Below are 17,511 nucleotides of genomic sequence, written 5' to 3' on the forward strand. Positions count from 1 at the left end.
TCGCACGACGGGATGTGCGGGTACTCACGCGAACTTCAAATCGAGTCGGATTCGATTATTCTCGGTAGAGTTCGATTCGAGAATGAAACGAACGAACCAATGCCGAATGCGCCTCTCGTCTCGTCTCGCCAAATTGGGCGCACATCCGGGCTGCGCGTCAATCGTTAAATTTTATTGTTGATTTTAAGAAATTATATTTTGTTAAATTTCACGTCACCCGCGTTTATTTATTTTTTAACTCGATGTTTGACATGTACTCTACATTTGCACGCATTAAACTTTGAATAAACCATTTTAAATGCAAAATTACAAGTTTAATGTGTAAATTATGAAATACACAGTTTCTAATTACAAAATCTAGACGTGTGTAGCACGACGAGAAAGGAAAATTGGGAAGTTGTTGTGAAGCCAATGTTTTTATTTTTCAGCCACTTGACTGCGTGAAAAAAAAAATATTACGACTGACAGATAATCTCTCTGTCCAAGTGCGTGATACATCTTATTTCTTATAACCGCAGCTGCGTCTACGGCCTCTCGCCCGTTCGAACTTTCTGCCCTTAGACCTCACGTAAGGTTTCGTGTGGGAATGCGGAACGCCAGGCGCCAGACCGAAATGTTTGACGCTCTCGCGAGCGTTACGCCGTCCCTGCATCAAGATCGTCTTTTTCCCAGTCGGGGCGCGTAACGCCAGCTGATCGAACGTGATGATCTCGCCGCCAGCTTTCAGGATACGTGCCCGAGCTTTCTCGGTTACGCGTAAAGCGCATACCTAGAAATAACAATTGCCATGTAATGCAAATCTAAATTTTAGATGTACACTTATGTTCATTCTCATCGATGCAAATTGACTTTGATCTCCATTTAACGTACTCTTTATCTTTTTCTAATTCTCATCCTCATTTCCATCAATGTAAATTTTAATCTGAGTTTAACTTTTTCCAAGTTTTAGAACTGGAAAAAGACAAAGAGCAAGTTAAACTGAGATCAATTTATTTACGTTAGTGGAAATGGACATTAATTACCGTTAATTTCGGGATTTGAAAGATCCTGGCATCGTCAGTGACGCTACCGACGATCACGGCGACGCAATTCTCCCTTCCAGGTTTCTTCATGAACCTCACGATTCGTGCCACTGAAATCGGTGGTCGGTGTATTCTACTCATGAACAATCGTTTCAAGATGATTTTGTTGAACTTTGAATTTGTTCGTCTTGCCAGGAACCGATATAGCTGCAACAAAGTTTCTATGATCTAACTGTAATTCCAATAAACTCAATAATTTTCAAACCTGTAGTTTCATCTCAGGAATTTCACAAAAGTACACAATTTATTATAAAACTTATTTAAAGAAGTTTAATATCAAAAATATCTACAAGCATCTCATGAAAATTCTGTAATAAAATTTTGTTCTCGCAAAAAGAGATTCACAAAGGTTTGAAAACTATAAAGATATTGTTTAATACATGTATCAACTATAATAATCGCCCTTTTATGTTGCAAATAAGCGAGATAGGATAGTTGACGAATGTTTTTCTAGCGAACTTTCAAATTGAATCAGTCTATGCAAGACCTGACACAGAGTGCAGCTCGCTATCTTGACAGTTTAAAGTAGATAAACGCCACATACGATTACCAAGTCTCATTTCATTCGTTTAGTGGGTAAAGATTAAAGAAAAGTGTAACGCGAAACTTCGTCATGTGTAAGCGTATGTAACATAACCTCAATGAGAAACCATCTTGAGAGACTATTGTGTGCGTGCGTTATCTCTAACAGAATTTGTGTGAAACGGAATTACGAGTGTCCGACACAATTTTGCTGGCGAATAATACGAAAGGCAAGACATTTACCTTGACGAGGAGCCGTAAATACACGTCCTGCGACTTGGGCTCCGTTCGCCGCACTTTCCGATCATGCTTATGATTAATATCGATGCCCTGAAAAGAAATATAGCGTCGTTAATTAAATTCAAACGATTTAATACCCAAAGGTCGCGTTCGTTCGTTGTGATTGAAAAGCAGCGACACAACAAATTTCGATTTTTCAATAAAATCAGACACCGCTAAACTATCTCACCATTTTGACAAACCGGAAGAGAAACCACGAGAGAAACTACACGCGAAAGAGTCGTGCGGACGAAAACAGCGGAAATAACAGAGGACGCAACTGGTACTGGCGCTAGAGGCGACGCGTTCGGGTAACGTTGAGGTTATTGTTATCGACGAAGCAAAGAGTCCTATATTGATGCGCCTTGGCATAGATGTCGCTTTTGATCAAATTGTGTATAAACCCGCTGGGGCAGCTGACCGGGTCGTTATCACGTTCGCTTGTGTTTTCAATCGACTGATTCAAATTTCCAGTATTTATTTGAAGATTCATCAGTATGGCGAGCCTACTGGATCTATGTGAGCAGTACTTCGGCGCCCGTAACTTTTACGACGTGTTGAAAATACCGAAGACTGCAAACGACAAGCAAGGTAAGTGAACCGATGTCGTTGACTGGCGACGCGTCATAACCTCTCTGCAAATTTCGATTTTCGAATCTTTTTTTTTTTAATAATAATAACACTTATTTTTGTCATCAGTTAAAAAGGCTTATCACAAACTATCGTTGCTTGTGCATCCGGATCGTGTCGAGGAAGACGTCAAGGCGGAGGCTACGGAGAAATTCAAGGTTCTCGGTAGGATACATTCCATCCTCAGTGACAACGATAAGCGCAAGATTTACGATGAGTCCGGCGAGTATGACGAGGAAAGCGAGGAGGTCATAATGCGCAATTGGGCAGATTATTGGCGGTCATTGTTTAAGGAAATCACTGTCGAAGATATTAATAATTATGAGAAGAATTACAAGGGATCAGAGACTGAGATCAAAGATCTCAAGAGAGCATACACAGACAGTAAGTCTTGCACTATAAATAATTTTAGAAGCATTAATTTTAGAATCATTCTGTCGTATTCATTGGCTTAAAAATAATTGTTTAACACTAATGATTAAGGCATTTCTCTAAAGACAAGTAGATTTAGTTTAAAATTGACTCGGATATAAAATTAAATTGACATTTTTTTTTTATATTTTGTGTGTGCTTTTATATATGTGCATATATGTGTTTGTACATAGTTTATAAATATTTATATTTTTCTAGGTGAAGGGGATATGGATTATATTTTGGAAGCTGTTCCATTCACAAATTGTGACGAAGAACCCAGACTGCATGCTATAATTGAAGATCTGATAAAGAGAGGTGAAGTTCCAGAATATACAGCATTTACTAATGAAAATGATAAGAAAAAGCAGCGCAGGAGAAGAAAGGTAAGATATCAAATTCAATGTCTTCGATTTATATCATAAAAAAAACATTTAAAAAAAAATTGCTGCAGAAATATAAGTTTCAAAATTGCAGCATAACTAAAAAAAAAAAACAATTAAAATGAGATATATTTTAATTTAATAAATTTTATTGTGTAAAATAGTATACTTTAAAATATATTGAGTTAAATAACAATATAAGGCAACATAAAGAATTGGCTAGGCGTCAGCAACACTGCTGCTATAAGGCTTACCAGTAGACAAAAACAGTATAAAAGTGAGCACAAAATGAAAGAAAGTGAAACAAATAAAAAGTAAAATAACATAAAAGAATAACAGAACTCTAAATATTTTGCTACTATAAGAGACATCAAAGTAAAATAAATAGGTTTTCTGTGACCTTTCGTTCCATCCACATTGCTGTTTGTTCATCCGCTTCTACTTGTTAAACAACGGTCTTTACCGTTATAACTATTCAAAAAACTTTTTATGCAATGACGCGGACCGTAATGTATCAACAAAAACTCACATTGTCTACACAATTGTACTGCATCATTTTTGGCTCTGGACATACCAATTTTTTGTACCTGCGCTATACAAGCTTGATTATCAACCATCGCATGTGGAATGGTAATAATTTTACACTGAAGACGATCCAAAACTGAGGATCGAAACGTCTGTACTGTGATAATAATTGCTTGCTAATTACATTAATTCACACATGAACATCTCATGTTGGCTGTCATGATATTAATTCATATTTTGATTCACTTCTTCAGAGTTTTTCCTAGTTTAATTTTAAAATAAATAAAGTACTATTTAATTAAAATAATTAAAATAAAACTTATTAGACTATTACGTTAGCTACGCTATTATTAAAGACAAAAAATAAATTATATAGCTATAAAGATGTGTTATAGAGATAGCATTCCATATTTTCAAGTTTTGATGTTATTGATAGAATTTTGATTCTTCAAGGAGTTTTAAAGTTCTTAATATATTTGCAAAATTTTCAAAATTATTTGTTATCACTGAATGTTTATAGCTTGCTTTTCTAATATTATTTCAACGTTTAAAGAATCTTGTCATCAATGATTTTTCTGTCTATCTAACACAACTATTTAAATTTGCATTTCTATACCTATTGTATTTTTATTATATTTCTATTAATTTGGAATTTTTCTAAAACGTTCAAACTAAAAATTAGTTGGTGAGACAATTGAATTGTAATGTAAGGAAGGCATTGATTGTGAAACATTATTTTGTCACCCGTTGCGATTTTTCCCGTGTTCAAATACTACTCGTGTATATCGATCTTGAATCGTGATCGACCGCGTGCAGCCATAGCGCGAATTTTAAATCACGTTAGCACATTCTTGCTAAATGTCACTTCAACAGCCTTTTAACGCCCCGCCGCTCTATTTTCAAGCTTCTCTATTTTTACCGATCGACTGTACAGCTTGATGGGTGGATGGGTGGTAGGAGAAATAGAGGCACCGATAGGAGGGGAAGGTCTAGTAAATAAGTAACCTACGAATGCGAGAACCGCTTCAGTCCGCGTTACAATTAGTTCGACCGTTTGCCGTTAATCGTAAAGCTCTCTCGAACGAAAAATCCCTCTCGTGATGACTGTCATGTTTCGTTCCGCTTGAGCGTCGAAATGAATACAATTGAGGTCTATTCTTCTCACGGCGATCATTATTACTATTAATCGAAACGATTTGCTTTACCTCGTCTGTAATCTCCTTTTCACGCCGATAAAAAGAAATGGATAGTGCCGCAACTTTAGTGTTATTCGCCTTGCTAATCTCATTCGTCCCCGATGCCACGGCATCGTGCAGAAAGGTGGCGAATGAGGAGATGCTGGAATATACTTGCGAGGGTGGTCACCCCGCTGATTTGACCACCATACCCGAGACAACCGAGAAACTACGGATCATTAGAATGCCACTTCGCAGAATAACCGCTGATACATTCGCGAGATTCAGCAGGAACCTTTGGGTATTGAGTTGTTCGGACTGTGAGATTACCGATATCGACGCGGACGCTTTTCGACGCCTCGTCAATCTTCAACAACTCAGCTTGGACAGCAATCGCTTAACTACTGTCAAAGCATCGTGGTTCGAAGGCCTCGACTATCTGACGTATCTCGATCTCAATTACAATGATATACGCGACATTGAAGACGGTGTTTACAAGAATCTACCCAATCTCGTGGACCTCAGGATCTCGGGAAATCGACTGCGGTGCCTGAACCTCGACGAGATGTCACACCTCGGGGAACTGAAGCGCATATTCCTCGGTGAGAATTCCGAATTCGCCTGTCCACACGCCGTCAGCAAATTTCTCGAGAACCAGGGCGTTACTTTTGAACAGGATCCCGAGTGGAGAAAACTCGCCAGTGACACGGTTGACGTTCACGTTCCACCGAGCCACGTGGAGGAAGACAGGGAGACTGTGCCGGCGCATCGCGAAAGGTTGCATCCTGATAGGAAACCACGTCCGGAGGAGTCGGAAGGACCTTACTTGTCGAGAGACAAGTCCTTTTATCCGAGCCATTCGGAGCATGGCCGTCCACGTCACAGGAGACCACCGACCACGACTGTGCGACCGAGGCAACAGGAGTCACCCATTCCTCAAATGGAACCGATTTTTCCGAAACCCTCGGAGGAGTTGACGCCACCAGCATTGCCCTCGGAGGACATCAAGATGTCAGAAGCTGACGAATCATCGCGAACGGAGCACACCTTAACTTATTCGCCACATCCAACACACGAAACGACTCCCCCCCATTGGTCATATTCAACGCCGGAAAGATCGCGAACACCACCCACGATATCGGAGGACATCAGGGGAACCGACAGGCCGCCGTACATTCCCACGCACGAAACGATACCTTATTCATCGTATCCCACATCGGACAGACCGCGAGTCGTAGGATCTTCAGAATACGAAACGATGAGACAATCCGAGAGACCATCGCATGGATATACCATAACGTATCCGCTTACAACATTCGACGATCTGGAAAGAGTGCCGCATGAATCCGTTCGAGGCACGCACCTGTCGTCCGATGTTTCAGAAATGATTCTTTGGGGCACAGACGACTCGGTCGAACATTCGGTCGATTCGTCCTGGACACAGGAACGGCACGAGCAATCTCGCCGTCCTGCCGGGGAGAACGACAGAGCGTCGACGGAAACGCCGTATTACGGACACGATCCCCGTAAAATGATCGTCGAAGAATCGCCGTTAAAGATCGACAACGACGTCTTGGTCGCCACGGATCGTCCTGCTGAGCACGATCGATCGCAGATTATGACGGCATCCAGCGAACATTACGTTAGACCTTTGTCATCATACTCACCATCGACGAACACGCATCCACCGCAAAATTATCAAAAGTTGACGACGGAGAGTCCATATACGGAATGTCCAGGTTCAGCATCAACGACCCGATCGACCGCCGTACTAGTGACGTGCGTCGTCATCGCTGTCCTCGGGCACGTCGTGGAGAGATTTTAGTCCCGAGCGCGCCTCACCTGGATCGGCGAGATAAATTCTAACATTAGGCCACGTAGGAAGGAATCGAACTGACGTCTCGCCGATCTAAGGAACGCATCCAAACACCGTGTTGTGACCTGGACTTCTGAGCGCGCATTTACGTATTTAACTCGTCGTAACTTTTTCTCATAGCTACCGGGCATTTCCCCAAAGACGCTTCATAGGATCATTAACCAGATGCAGATAATTTAACGAGAGTGGTCGAGGCGGGGTGAAGCTTTCTTCGGAATTGAAAAAAAACTTTCTTCTCCGGAAATGGCAGAGCCAGCTTAACCTGATGCGTAGGTATATTGCTCGTGTAGATATCACGGAAAAAAAAAATAATTTTAGAAAAAATTGATTCTGATATTTTTCTCTAATCTATTTTGTTGCCCACTTCCAACGATTCGTCTAGATGTGCGTATACGCGAAAGCTCTTTTCTAAACTTTGCCGTCGCGTTTTCATATTCTGCAGAGCGGGAATCGCGAGAGCTGATGATGTAACTTTTTCGATGGAGCCTCGAACTTGGGTTGAATTTAATCGATTTTCGAGGAAAATCGAAAGGGTTGCCAAAGTTTATTAGCTACTACTAAACTTAGCGAATCTTTTGATCTCGATCGAACGCGACTTTGCTTCTCGGAATCGTTCGGGGCGCGGTAACATGTTGTAACGTCGTGAAACGTTTGCCAAGTGAAAAAGCCAATGGAGCGCGGGTATACGCAGCGTGCGGTGTCGGGAAATGATTTTAATTGCAATTAAGCGGCGACTCGGTCGTCGCGTGGTAATGAAATAATTATCAAGTGTCATCGCCCATTCTTGCGGTCACGCGTTACGTAACGACCTTGCAACCGAGTCATTCGATGCTGCTCCGCGCGAAACGCGTTAAATATACGCTCAAAGGCGTCGCCGTTGGGAGTCAAGTTCGCACACGGCAGCTTCCGTCATTCTTCGTGCAACAGGTGCATCTCGCCGTGTAGGAGAATCCGCCGAGGTCGGTCGCGCCAGACGCGAGACGGAACGAGAGGGAAAACGCGAACGAGGAAGAGAAAGCGAGAATTCTCTCGCGTGGAAATCGCGTCGAGCAGCCTTGAACAAAGCGTTAATAAAGCGATCCGTTGTAACGAGTAGCGGCGTTTATGTCCGTGAGATCTATCTCCTATATGATCTCTTCGTTAGGCGCGTAGTGCATTTCCGCGCACATGTTTTCCAAGAGTTTCCTCCCTCCCGAGGCTCGAGGGGGGCCATGCGCGTCGCAGTTCAATTATCCGTGGGATTCCATACCGATGACACGATCATCGCGTTAAACTTCGCGCCATCCCTACTTCGATAGCTGTCAATTATTTAACGCGATTTCCTTGGAGCCGTCACGCGATATTTCGATCAATATAGACTTCAGACCACGCTGCAAGGTCGCGGGAAAAAAAGTTTTCGCCTTCAACTCGGGTAGACGTACGTGTGCACGTGTTGACGGCCTCGGGAGATACTTGGCACAAAGATCTCCCTCGAAATATTGTATTTACGCAAAAGCAGCATCCTCCTTGTCCGCGTGTCCGAGTAATGTTCCTGTCACTCCTCGAGATCGACGAAATTCGAGAAACGACCGAGAAAAAAAAAAACAGAAAAATATCAATTGTAATGACAGGGTGCACTTTGTCGTTCGTCAATCGCGCGTTTCACGCGAGACGGGTGATGAAGGAAGTCTTGTTCGACAAATAAGGTCCCAACTCGTTACAAGACTATCGCTATTGACAAAGTAACATAAGATCTCTCTCTTTCGTTTTTAACCGAATGACGAATCCGCCGTCTCGGTACAGTCAGAATGCCGCGTGGCGTTGTGCAATGCACCAACATTAGGCAGCCAGTTAGACGTACTTGCCAGAAATTATAAATAACGGAATTTCTTCAGCAGCGGATTATGGAGTAGGTCACGCGCGATATGACGCGTCATCGACGCTTATGTATACCTCGGAGGTAGCCTGATCGCGCGGAGGTTGCCGAAAAGTAAATCCAAAGTTTCTCATCCGCGGAAACTTTGAATAGTACGAATAACGCGCCAAGACGCGATTCATAGTATCACAGCCCAAGTAGATTGGATGCCGTAGACCCACCTACACACGCTGGTACTGCGTCTTCGTTGCGCCCGACCGTGAGTCGCGCTTATAAGCGATGCACATCCCGCCGCTTCGACCATCGATAAAATCGATGACCTCGTTGAAGTTAAACTGCGCTGTTTCTCGAGAAAAAAAAAGAAAAGAAAAGAGCCTGCCTCATTCCGCTCGAACGCGAAGTCGCGTGCGCCTGATGCTCGCGCGGAACGACGGCGCGTGGCGCGTTTCGGAAATAGAAATACGTAACGCGCATAGAAATACGTAGTCCGCGCCTCTCGCTCTTATTACGAGCGGACTGCAATCAATCTTGTTAACAGGGAACGTGCTTGTACGCCTCGCGAGCAGCTTGCTATCTGTTCTGAAAAATCTATCCCCTTCTCGGCGGTGAGTCTGGATCGAATTATCAATTTAGACTTAAACGCGCTGACTAAGCCGCTCTCCAGTCGGACAGTAAACAGCCATCGACTTTTCATGTTAATTGGCCTGATTGGCATCTCTGATTACAGTGGGCCAAGGAAGCGGCGGAAGCCGAGCGCCTGGAGAAGATGTTGAAGATCGAGAACGAGGAAAACGCAGCTGCAAACGATCTCGCGCTAGTGATACAGAATCGCAACAAGGCACGCGCCAATCAGTCGGATAGTTTCTTCGACTCTCTGATCGACAAATATGCCAAGAAGACCGAAAAACCGACTAAGAAGAAAGCTTCGCCTTCAAAGATTACGAAGAAGACCAAAAAGAAGACGTAGAGAGATAAACGGCTGTGCCGGAACTGCTGCGCGTCCGCTCCGCATCTTCGAAAGTTTCATCCTCTCGTTAACATTAAATCGCAAAGCACGGACTCGCTATAGATTTGCGTAATGTGGACGGTTGTGTTTAGTTTTTATATAAGTTCTAAATGCTGATCAAAGCGTTGATCGAATGGACTAACAATGCATGGTCCAATATAAATGTCGTCAATTAATCGCGCGTAATGCAAATTAAACCGCTGTATCGAATTAAACATTTTCTCATAAGTATGCACAACGGCGTAGAATTATTGTACACTTTATATAAAAAACAAATGCCGTATTTGAGTTTTATAATATAAATGATACCTTCGAGAAACCAAGATGCCTCTCTAATTATTTTCCGTCTAAGATATGTGAAATAGAAATACAGAATTTCTTTAATATCTTTTTTTCCAATTATTTTAAAGTCTAGTTTAGTCAAGGGCGAGAGATCAAACATAAACTAAGAGGTAAATATTTTAGTACGGTAAGTACACTTTAGCAGTGTAGATCCGCTGAATTATATATGGGCCATACACTGCTGTTATAATTTAATTGAGTGATGATTCCCACAGTTGATTTAGCTACACTTGTAAACGATACTTTTTTCTCTCACGACATTTGTTCTTACATATGAAAAATGACTTTTTAAACATTAACTTTTTCTGCATTAGATACAAATATTTTATAAAAAGAAATGTTACTTTTGATTTAAAAAAAAATTAACAATTTAATGAGTAATTGGAATGTCAATGTATCCTGCGAGATGTGAGTTCTTCCGATTTTTTAAGAAAAGAGTAATTATTTACTATAGGGAACCCAGTTTCAATCATTCTGACCTTGACATATGTTGTCAAAGTCATCACCTTGAATGACCTTCAAAAGATTTTAGCTGGCGCTTATGATTTGTTAAAAAGTTATTAACAAAATAAGTTTAACAATATAATGTTTATTATAACTAAACAGAGGGGGTATATTATTTCATATGGATTTGCGACTTTTTACGCGAAGCGAAGTTCACTCCTTCCCTCTCCCTCCTGTAAATGCATCATTTATGATTTCAATGATAAATGAATGTATTTATTAAATTATTTCTGATAGGATTTTAATACAAACTTTTCCGGACTTTTACGAACAGTTCCGAAATCTGTGCCCATTCTAAACCGAATCAAATTTGTAACCCTTTGTATCCGTGCATCAACTCCATATTTTATCCGAACGAATCCGAAACAGTTATTCAATCCCTTTAATCCTCGGAGTCCAATCCGAATGAACCCAAAATTTATTCTGATAATTTTTTTCAATCCCTCTCAATCCGTGAGCCCAATCCAATCGAATCCGAGGCTCGTCCAGACAAGGTTTTCAATCCTTATTCCATGCCGTTCTCGAGTTTTAATCGGAATGAACAATCCGATAACATTCCGAAAAATACTAACTACATTTCTTTCTTTTTTTCCTCTTTTTTTTATCCGCCTGAATCCATTTTTGTTCGAAATCTGTGTCCGAATTTTTCCGAACACTCACCAGGACTTTGTTTCTCCTCCCCACTCAAGCATTTATTTTCCTTGCAACAGATCTTTCGAATAAACTGTATATAACTTTGCATAAAATACACATTTACATTGTCAACTTTATTTGTTAATAACTTTTTAATGAACATAACGAGCGCCGACTAAAACTCTTTGAAGGTTTCTCAGGATGATGACCTTGACAACATAATATGTCAAGATAATCGGAGCTGGGTCTCCTATAGTAAATAATTACAATAAATAATTATTAATAATAATAGTAAATAATAAATAAAAAAATCTTATAAAAAAAGTTTTAATATCTCAAATATTGAAAGAAGCAATTTTCTTTCTTCTTTTTATTATGATCAAAAGCGTTTAAATTTATTTATGTAGTTTCACGTAAACAAACATGCAAAACTTCATGAAAATCACAAATTTCGGGAAGGTACCTTCTTATTAATAGAATGTTGGATCACAGCTTTTTCGTAGTCTAGGTGTAGGCAATTTAATCGGTGCGCCGCATTCTGGCGCTATGCCATGTTTGCGATCTTGAAACCAACGTGCTTATAAACAACTCATTTGTCTTCCGGATATCGATAGAATCGATGACCTGCCTTTAAAATTAACTGTACATTTCGAAAACATCTCGTCATTCTCGTCATTCGCGGCATTATGTGTATATTTCATTGACGTTTGATAATTCTGAAAAAATATCTTGAAAATAAAATAACATGTAAATAATTTTTAATTTTATCAAACAAGAATATGGAATTTCGAATTATATACATATATGTATATACATATGTATATATGTATATTTCATTTATATATTTTTTAATAAAATTAGATATTTTAATGATAATTTTTGAATAAAAATATACGTTATACTTGTATTTTAATAAAGTAGTTACAGTAATTCTTCCATATCGATATTGCTGAGGAAAGGATCAGATAGATTGCTATAACTTCCAAAAGATTGCGCTAGAAGTATTTTCTCGTCACATTTGCGATCTACTTTCGCAAGTACTAACTTACCGTTGTACGACAAAATAAAAATTTAAAAGTTCCTAAAATTAATTATTTTCTTATGATAAATGGTTTCCATATAATATTTGTTTAACATATAAATAAATATAAAGAATATTTAATTTGATCATTAAATATTTCACATTCCTCAGAATTAAAAAGTTAAAAAGAAATTTTCTTTTGGTAATCTGTTATTATAATAATAATGGTTAAATGGTATCAAAGTTCAAACGGTATGATTGCAACAAAGATTCATTAAAAAAGTACAAATATTTTCTGTAATACTTTGAGGACAGAAAAATATTTAAATAAATTGGTCAGAATGTTATTAGTGCAACATAATTATAATTATATTTTTAATAGCTTTTTTATTTTTTGTTTTATAGTTGTGGTGCCCATAGTTTTAATTTTTGTCATACTTAAGATCGTATTTAATATATTTGCAAAATACATTAAATGTCACTAATAAACATTTGAAAATTTCTAAACTAATAGTTAGGAAAAAATGCACTGTCTTCGCACTGCATGCAAATTCTTCGGTGGTCTAGATAGCACCGGATCATTAGTGTCACGGTCATCGATAAGTACAGGCAATGTGTCAGTCACACCGTTGGTCACATAGCTCGCGAGGGATGGAACGAAGGGAAAAGGCCGAGATGGCAAAAGAAAAAGGGAAAGACAGAGGGACACAGACTCCTGCCGAGCATCTATTCTTTCTCGCTTGCGCGTCCCTCGTACTTCGTGCGGCTCGAGCTGGTGATCATGGTGACCACAGTGTTATGGTGCTCTCAAATCGGTGTTAGTAGAGATGGTATGTACACTAAGGCAAGTGGCCGCCTCGCAGTGGTCAGTCTCGTGTTACGTCTGGGCTGGCCGGTGCGACAACACGGTGCACATCGGGTGACACAATTTCCAGTCGATACCCCTTTCTTTTCACACGAGATCAGCGAGATGCGCATGTTGTCCGGGCGCGCACGTTGCCGTACATGGCACATTTACTTTTAATGTCCTGTATCGATTAAGAAATATTTTTGTCCTTTCTAACATTTATTTGTCGCGATAAATATCGCATCGAGTTTCGAATGATCGAATTCAGGGAAAGTTCAGGTTCAGGTTCAAAACGTTCGTCTTAAAAAATTAGAAAAGTCTAGGTTTCCAAACTAGGTTTCTAACTAGAGTGATAGTTTTTATAATAAATTCCTCGTAAATTACACGGTGTTTATTATCATCAAAAGTATCTGAATTGTACATCAATTTAATAATGTGAAATTACAAGTCTAATTTTGATATAAAATTAAGTTCAAAGAGTAGTAATCAACGGTTCAAAAGCATCACGGTGAAATCTATAAAATTCATAAAAAGCCTTATTAAGCAAGAGATGATGTCAGTAATTTTTTTTTTCACCGGGTTGTTATAGTTTTTCGACACGCCTCGATGAAAAGCAAACGTCAAACGAAACTTGGACCGCTCGGCAAACGGGTCACCCGTTGCATGTACACGAGATTGGCGCACACTTTGACGGAATCACGTACGGGCAATTATGGATATGTGGTGCAAACATAGGTAGCAAAGTGTAAACCATTATTATTTTTAGCCAGACATGTAATAGGAGGTCGGATCGAAGTTTACCAAAGAATGGTAACACAATAGCCGGCGAGTTACCGGGCTCGTATTTTTTCGCCTCATTAAGCGGCAATTATATCGCGACCTGTTGGCGATTGTTGGCAGAACGTTCTCGCAGTTATACGCAACGAACGCGGGGAAAAGCCGGTGCTCGTGCTCCGGCGAACGAAACAGATGAACCGCAAGTTGTGCAAGAAGACAAGCGGTTTGCCATATTATGAAATCGGATTAGCGAAGCGTCGAGCATTCGAGTTCTCAGGCCGTCGCGGAATGTTTATTATACATTTATGGATCGATAAATCTGTCGATAGAACCACCGTCGATGGGACGGGCGGGATGAGCGTGGAAATCTAACGCGACACACTGCAACCCGACATTTCGCGGAATTCTTTCGACCTCGCGTATGTACTACGTCTGCACATTACGCTCGAGCACCGACTCGTTGGCGTTTCGAAAAAGCGAGTTTTGCAACGATCCGTGGTTACTGTTATTTAACGCCGATCGAGGATTGCGAATACGTGCGAGCATAAAAAGAACGAGCCCAACGTTGACACGTCGGCCACGCTCGCGGGTGTAGACGTAACGTTGCAGAAAGACCGACTCGTAAATCATCGCGTCGCATGTGCGTGTTGAACGGAATCCCCTTTTCACACGTCGTTTAAGCCGCAGAAATGGGAAACGCAGAAACGCATTTAAGACGGCGTAAAGTGTCTGCAAGCTATTTCCGCTTCTCGTAGGATCTACTATCGGATAGTGTGTGCAGGCTCAGCGAGCGCGATACGTCGATGACGCGCGCGTCTCTCTCGCTAAGTGGACGCAGTAGAGGAGGAAGCTACAGCGAACTCGCGCGCCTTCGATCGTGTCGAACAATGCTCCTATCTTCGATGTTCTCGAGAATCGTCATTAGATAGGTGACGTACACGATACACCCCTTACTACAGTAAAGACAGAGGAGAAGAGGAAGCTTCGTAAAGAGTGGAGAAACCGATCGTAGAATACCATTTGCGCTTTGTACCGTGTAATGCGGTTCTATTTCTAACCATGTCTAACCCATCGAGAGGTGCATCGCGAAATTCACCCCATCCGAAAAATAAGCGGAGAAGACGAGGAGGTGGGCGGAGGACAAAGGGGAAAGCTGGCGGCGGGGTTGCGCCGATGTGATAGAGCGAGAGAAGACACTCTGTTGCACAAGGGTCGGTGGAGCAAGGGGAAAGACCGGTGGTTGTAGCTGAGAGACGGTAGTGGAGAAGGAGGAAAAGGAGGAGGAAGAGAAGGAGGAGGAGGAGGAGGAGGAGGAGGAGGATGGTGTGGAGGAGAGCCGCAGGAGGAGGGGGGGAGAGCGACATTCCAGAAGGCGGCGGCGGCGGTGGTTCTCGTGGGAAACCAAAGAGAGAGAGAGGAGAAAGATCTCGTCTCGAGGAGAGGTTGCGGGCCTTAAGGCACCGTTCTCATCTCCCCGACGTGTGACAAGATCGTGGAGGCTTCTGCCGAGGCGCGCTACCACGACGGCGAGTCACCGAATTTATAAATCTCTTTCGAGTCGAGTGTGATTTCTCCTACTATTCTTGCACTACCCTATGAGTTGAACGGTGCTCCTCGATTCGCGTGTTCTAAGCAGTTTCGAGAGAATCGAACGTTTAAATTAATTAAAATCCATTTTCTCCATATACCGCTCGAAACGAGCTTGAATTCGAATAGAATTACAATTGAAAGCTAAATCAATGGAAAATGGAAGATGGAAAGTGCAGCCGATCTTCGTGCGCGTGTCAAGTGGAAATGCTTTTAATTACGTACAGAGATTTATGAAACAAACTGATCTCGATTATCTTCGGCAGGCAGTTTAGATTAGACGATTTTATTTCCATGGTGTTTATCACAATGTCATTTAATTCAATCCTAAATAAATGTTCAAAATTTTTATCTCCCAATGATAGAATTACATTTTTAGTTATTTTTAAAATATGGGTTAAATACCTGTTAAAACAGCAAATTTTATTGAAGAAAGTTTATATTAAATATTATTACAATGTACTTGATAAAAATTGTAATTTTTATTTAAATTTTGTTTTTCTTTTTCTTCATTCGGTAAATATTTATGTATCGTAAGTAAATATTTCGTTGCGATTATTCAAACAAATATTTAGTAATTTTTTCTCTCAGCGTTGTGCTTTATTTTGTAAAAAAAGAAAAACTATCTAAATCTCGCAAATTGAATCAATTGTCAGCGATTAAATGTAATCCAAGACAATGATATTGGACGTTCTATTTACAGCAATAAGCGATGACGCAACGATCGCTTTCGCACTTGTCTTTGGTCTTTTGTTTAGTTTCACGCGAACAATCGCTGCATCATATGCCACGGTTATCATCGGCAATAATGCAACTCAGCGTAATCCGATTACCGCGCTGCCAATATCGATAACTCGTGCGGTCGCGATAAAGAAAACCGCCCCTTGAAGAAACGTTTAGCGAAGGCAAATCGGGTAACAATGATCTCGGTTGTAATCCAATGACGGAAGATTTCTCGCAACGTGACGCAACAACATATGACGATCGACCAGCATCGATTTCATCTTTCTTACTCGATATTATTCAATCAGTGATATAGCACGGAAAGAGCTTTGCAAAATATTGCTACAATGTTTCAAAAATTTTGCAATAACGATAAAATATCAGCTTCAGAAATATACAATACGTATTGATACGTAATGTTGCAGCAACATGTATAATATTGTATTAACGTTGCTGCAGCATTACGTATCAATACGTATATTTTTAAAGCGGATATTTTATCGTTGTTGCAATATTGCTGAAACATTGCAGCAATATTTTACTATTCTGTGTTGTACAAGGTTTTTTTTTACTATTGCCACATTACAAAAGTCTTATTCGCGATCTCGTTCGCTCGCTATTATTCGATGGATAATTGTTTCGTGATCATCGTCGCGTTACAAAATTCTTATTCGCGCTGCGACGCGATTTAGCATAGGGATACCAGGACGAGAGGAGAACCTGCCGCGGGCCCTGTGAATCGACCCTTAGAGCGAATCCGCACAAGGTCTCGGGCAACTGCTTCTCAGTCAAGAACGAACGAGTCAAGAGGAGATAATGATATGTTCACGAGGCGTCGAATCATTACCGACAATCAAACTCTATTTGCGTCGCATCGTTTGCGATAAAAAGGTTGTCCTGGAGTCGGGACATGGCGCAGAAAAGAGCACCGCTCCATTCGCATTTTTACATAATTTCTTTACGCAAACATGTACGAGTTAATGAAAAAGCACGATGTGACCAACAAATTCCGTTTGTTTCTCATAGAAGGATATCGGTTTTACGACACTCTCCAATCACTCGGTCTTTCTCAACCCTTTTAATGCGAACGATAATCTCTCGACTTTATGAAGAAATCGTATCGTTAATGGACAGCAGCGTGAAATATTGTCAACTAATCACCATCGTACTGACATACTCAAATAGAACGATTTTGAGATAATACGTCGCGGCAGTCGTTTCTTACGTGTAAGTCGTTGCGAGCGCGCGAAATTTTAAGAGAAAGAGCCTGACTGATTGACTGACCGATGACTGAGCGTTTATTGATATTCTAGGGCAAGCTCTCTAAGAATAT

The 17,511-nt window shown here is 40.7% G+C and overlaps 2 protein-coding genes across 2 annotated transcripts; one reads left to right on the top strand and one right to left on the bottom strand.

Annotated features, from left to right (window-relative positions):
- Positions 1 to 294: 294 nt before the first annotated feature.
- On the bottom strand, positions 295 to 2,270 carry LOC105198518 (60S ribosomal protein L18). Its single transcript, XM_011165253.3, is given in 5 exon segments — positions 295 to 769; positions 1,023 to 1,229; positions 1,848 to 1,934; positions 2,074 to 2,103; positions 2,106 to 2,270. Coding segments are annotated over 5 exon segments (744 nt in total). The 5' UTR covers positions 2,256 to 2,270; the 3' UTR covers positions 295 to 499.
- Positions 2,260 to 10,067, top strand: LOC105198527 (J domain-containing protein CG6693). Its single transcript, XM_026137170.2, has 4 exons — positions 2,260 to 2,474; positions 2,583 to 2,897; positions 3,144 to 3,310; positions 9,466 to 10,067. Exons 1-4 carry the CDS (start codon positions 2,381 to 2,383, stop codon positions 9,703 to 9,705), a joined length of 816 nt encoding a protein of 271 aa, XP_025992955.1. The 5' UTR covers positions 2,260 to 2,380; the 3' UTR covers positions 9,706 to 10,067.
- Positions 10,068 to 17,511: the final 7,444 nt, after the last annotated feature.

This window comes from Solenopsis invicta, chromosome 12, assembly GCF_016802725.1.
Source record: "Solenopsis invicta isolate M01_SB chromosome 12, UNIL_Sinv_3.0, whole genome shotgun sequence".
In the NCBI taxonomy this organism is placed as follows: domain Eukaryota; kingdom Metazoa; phylum Arthropoda; class Insecta; order Hymenoptera; family Formicidae; genus Solenopsis; species Solenopsis invicta.

Excerpts from the sequence above, each read along its gene's own strand:
- LOC105198527 (XM_026137170.2), top strand. The coding sequence starts at position 2,381 with ATGGCGAGCCTACTGGATCTATGTGAGCAGTACTTCGGCGCCCGTAAC. Across the intron at positions 2,475-2,582 it reads GACTGCAAACGACAAGCAAG|TTAAAAAGGCTTATCACAAA; the intron begins GTAAGTGAACCG and ends TTTTGTCATCAG. Across the intron at positions 2,898-3,143 it reads CAAGAGAGCATACACAGACA|GTGAAGGGGATATGGATTAT; the intron begins GTAAGTCTTGCA and ends ATATTTTTCTAG.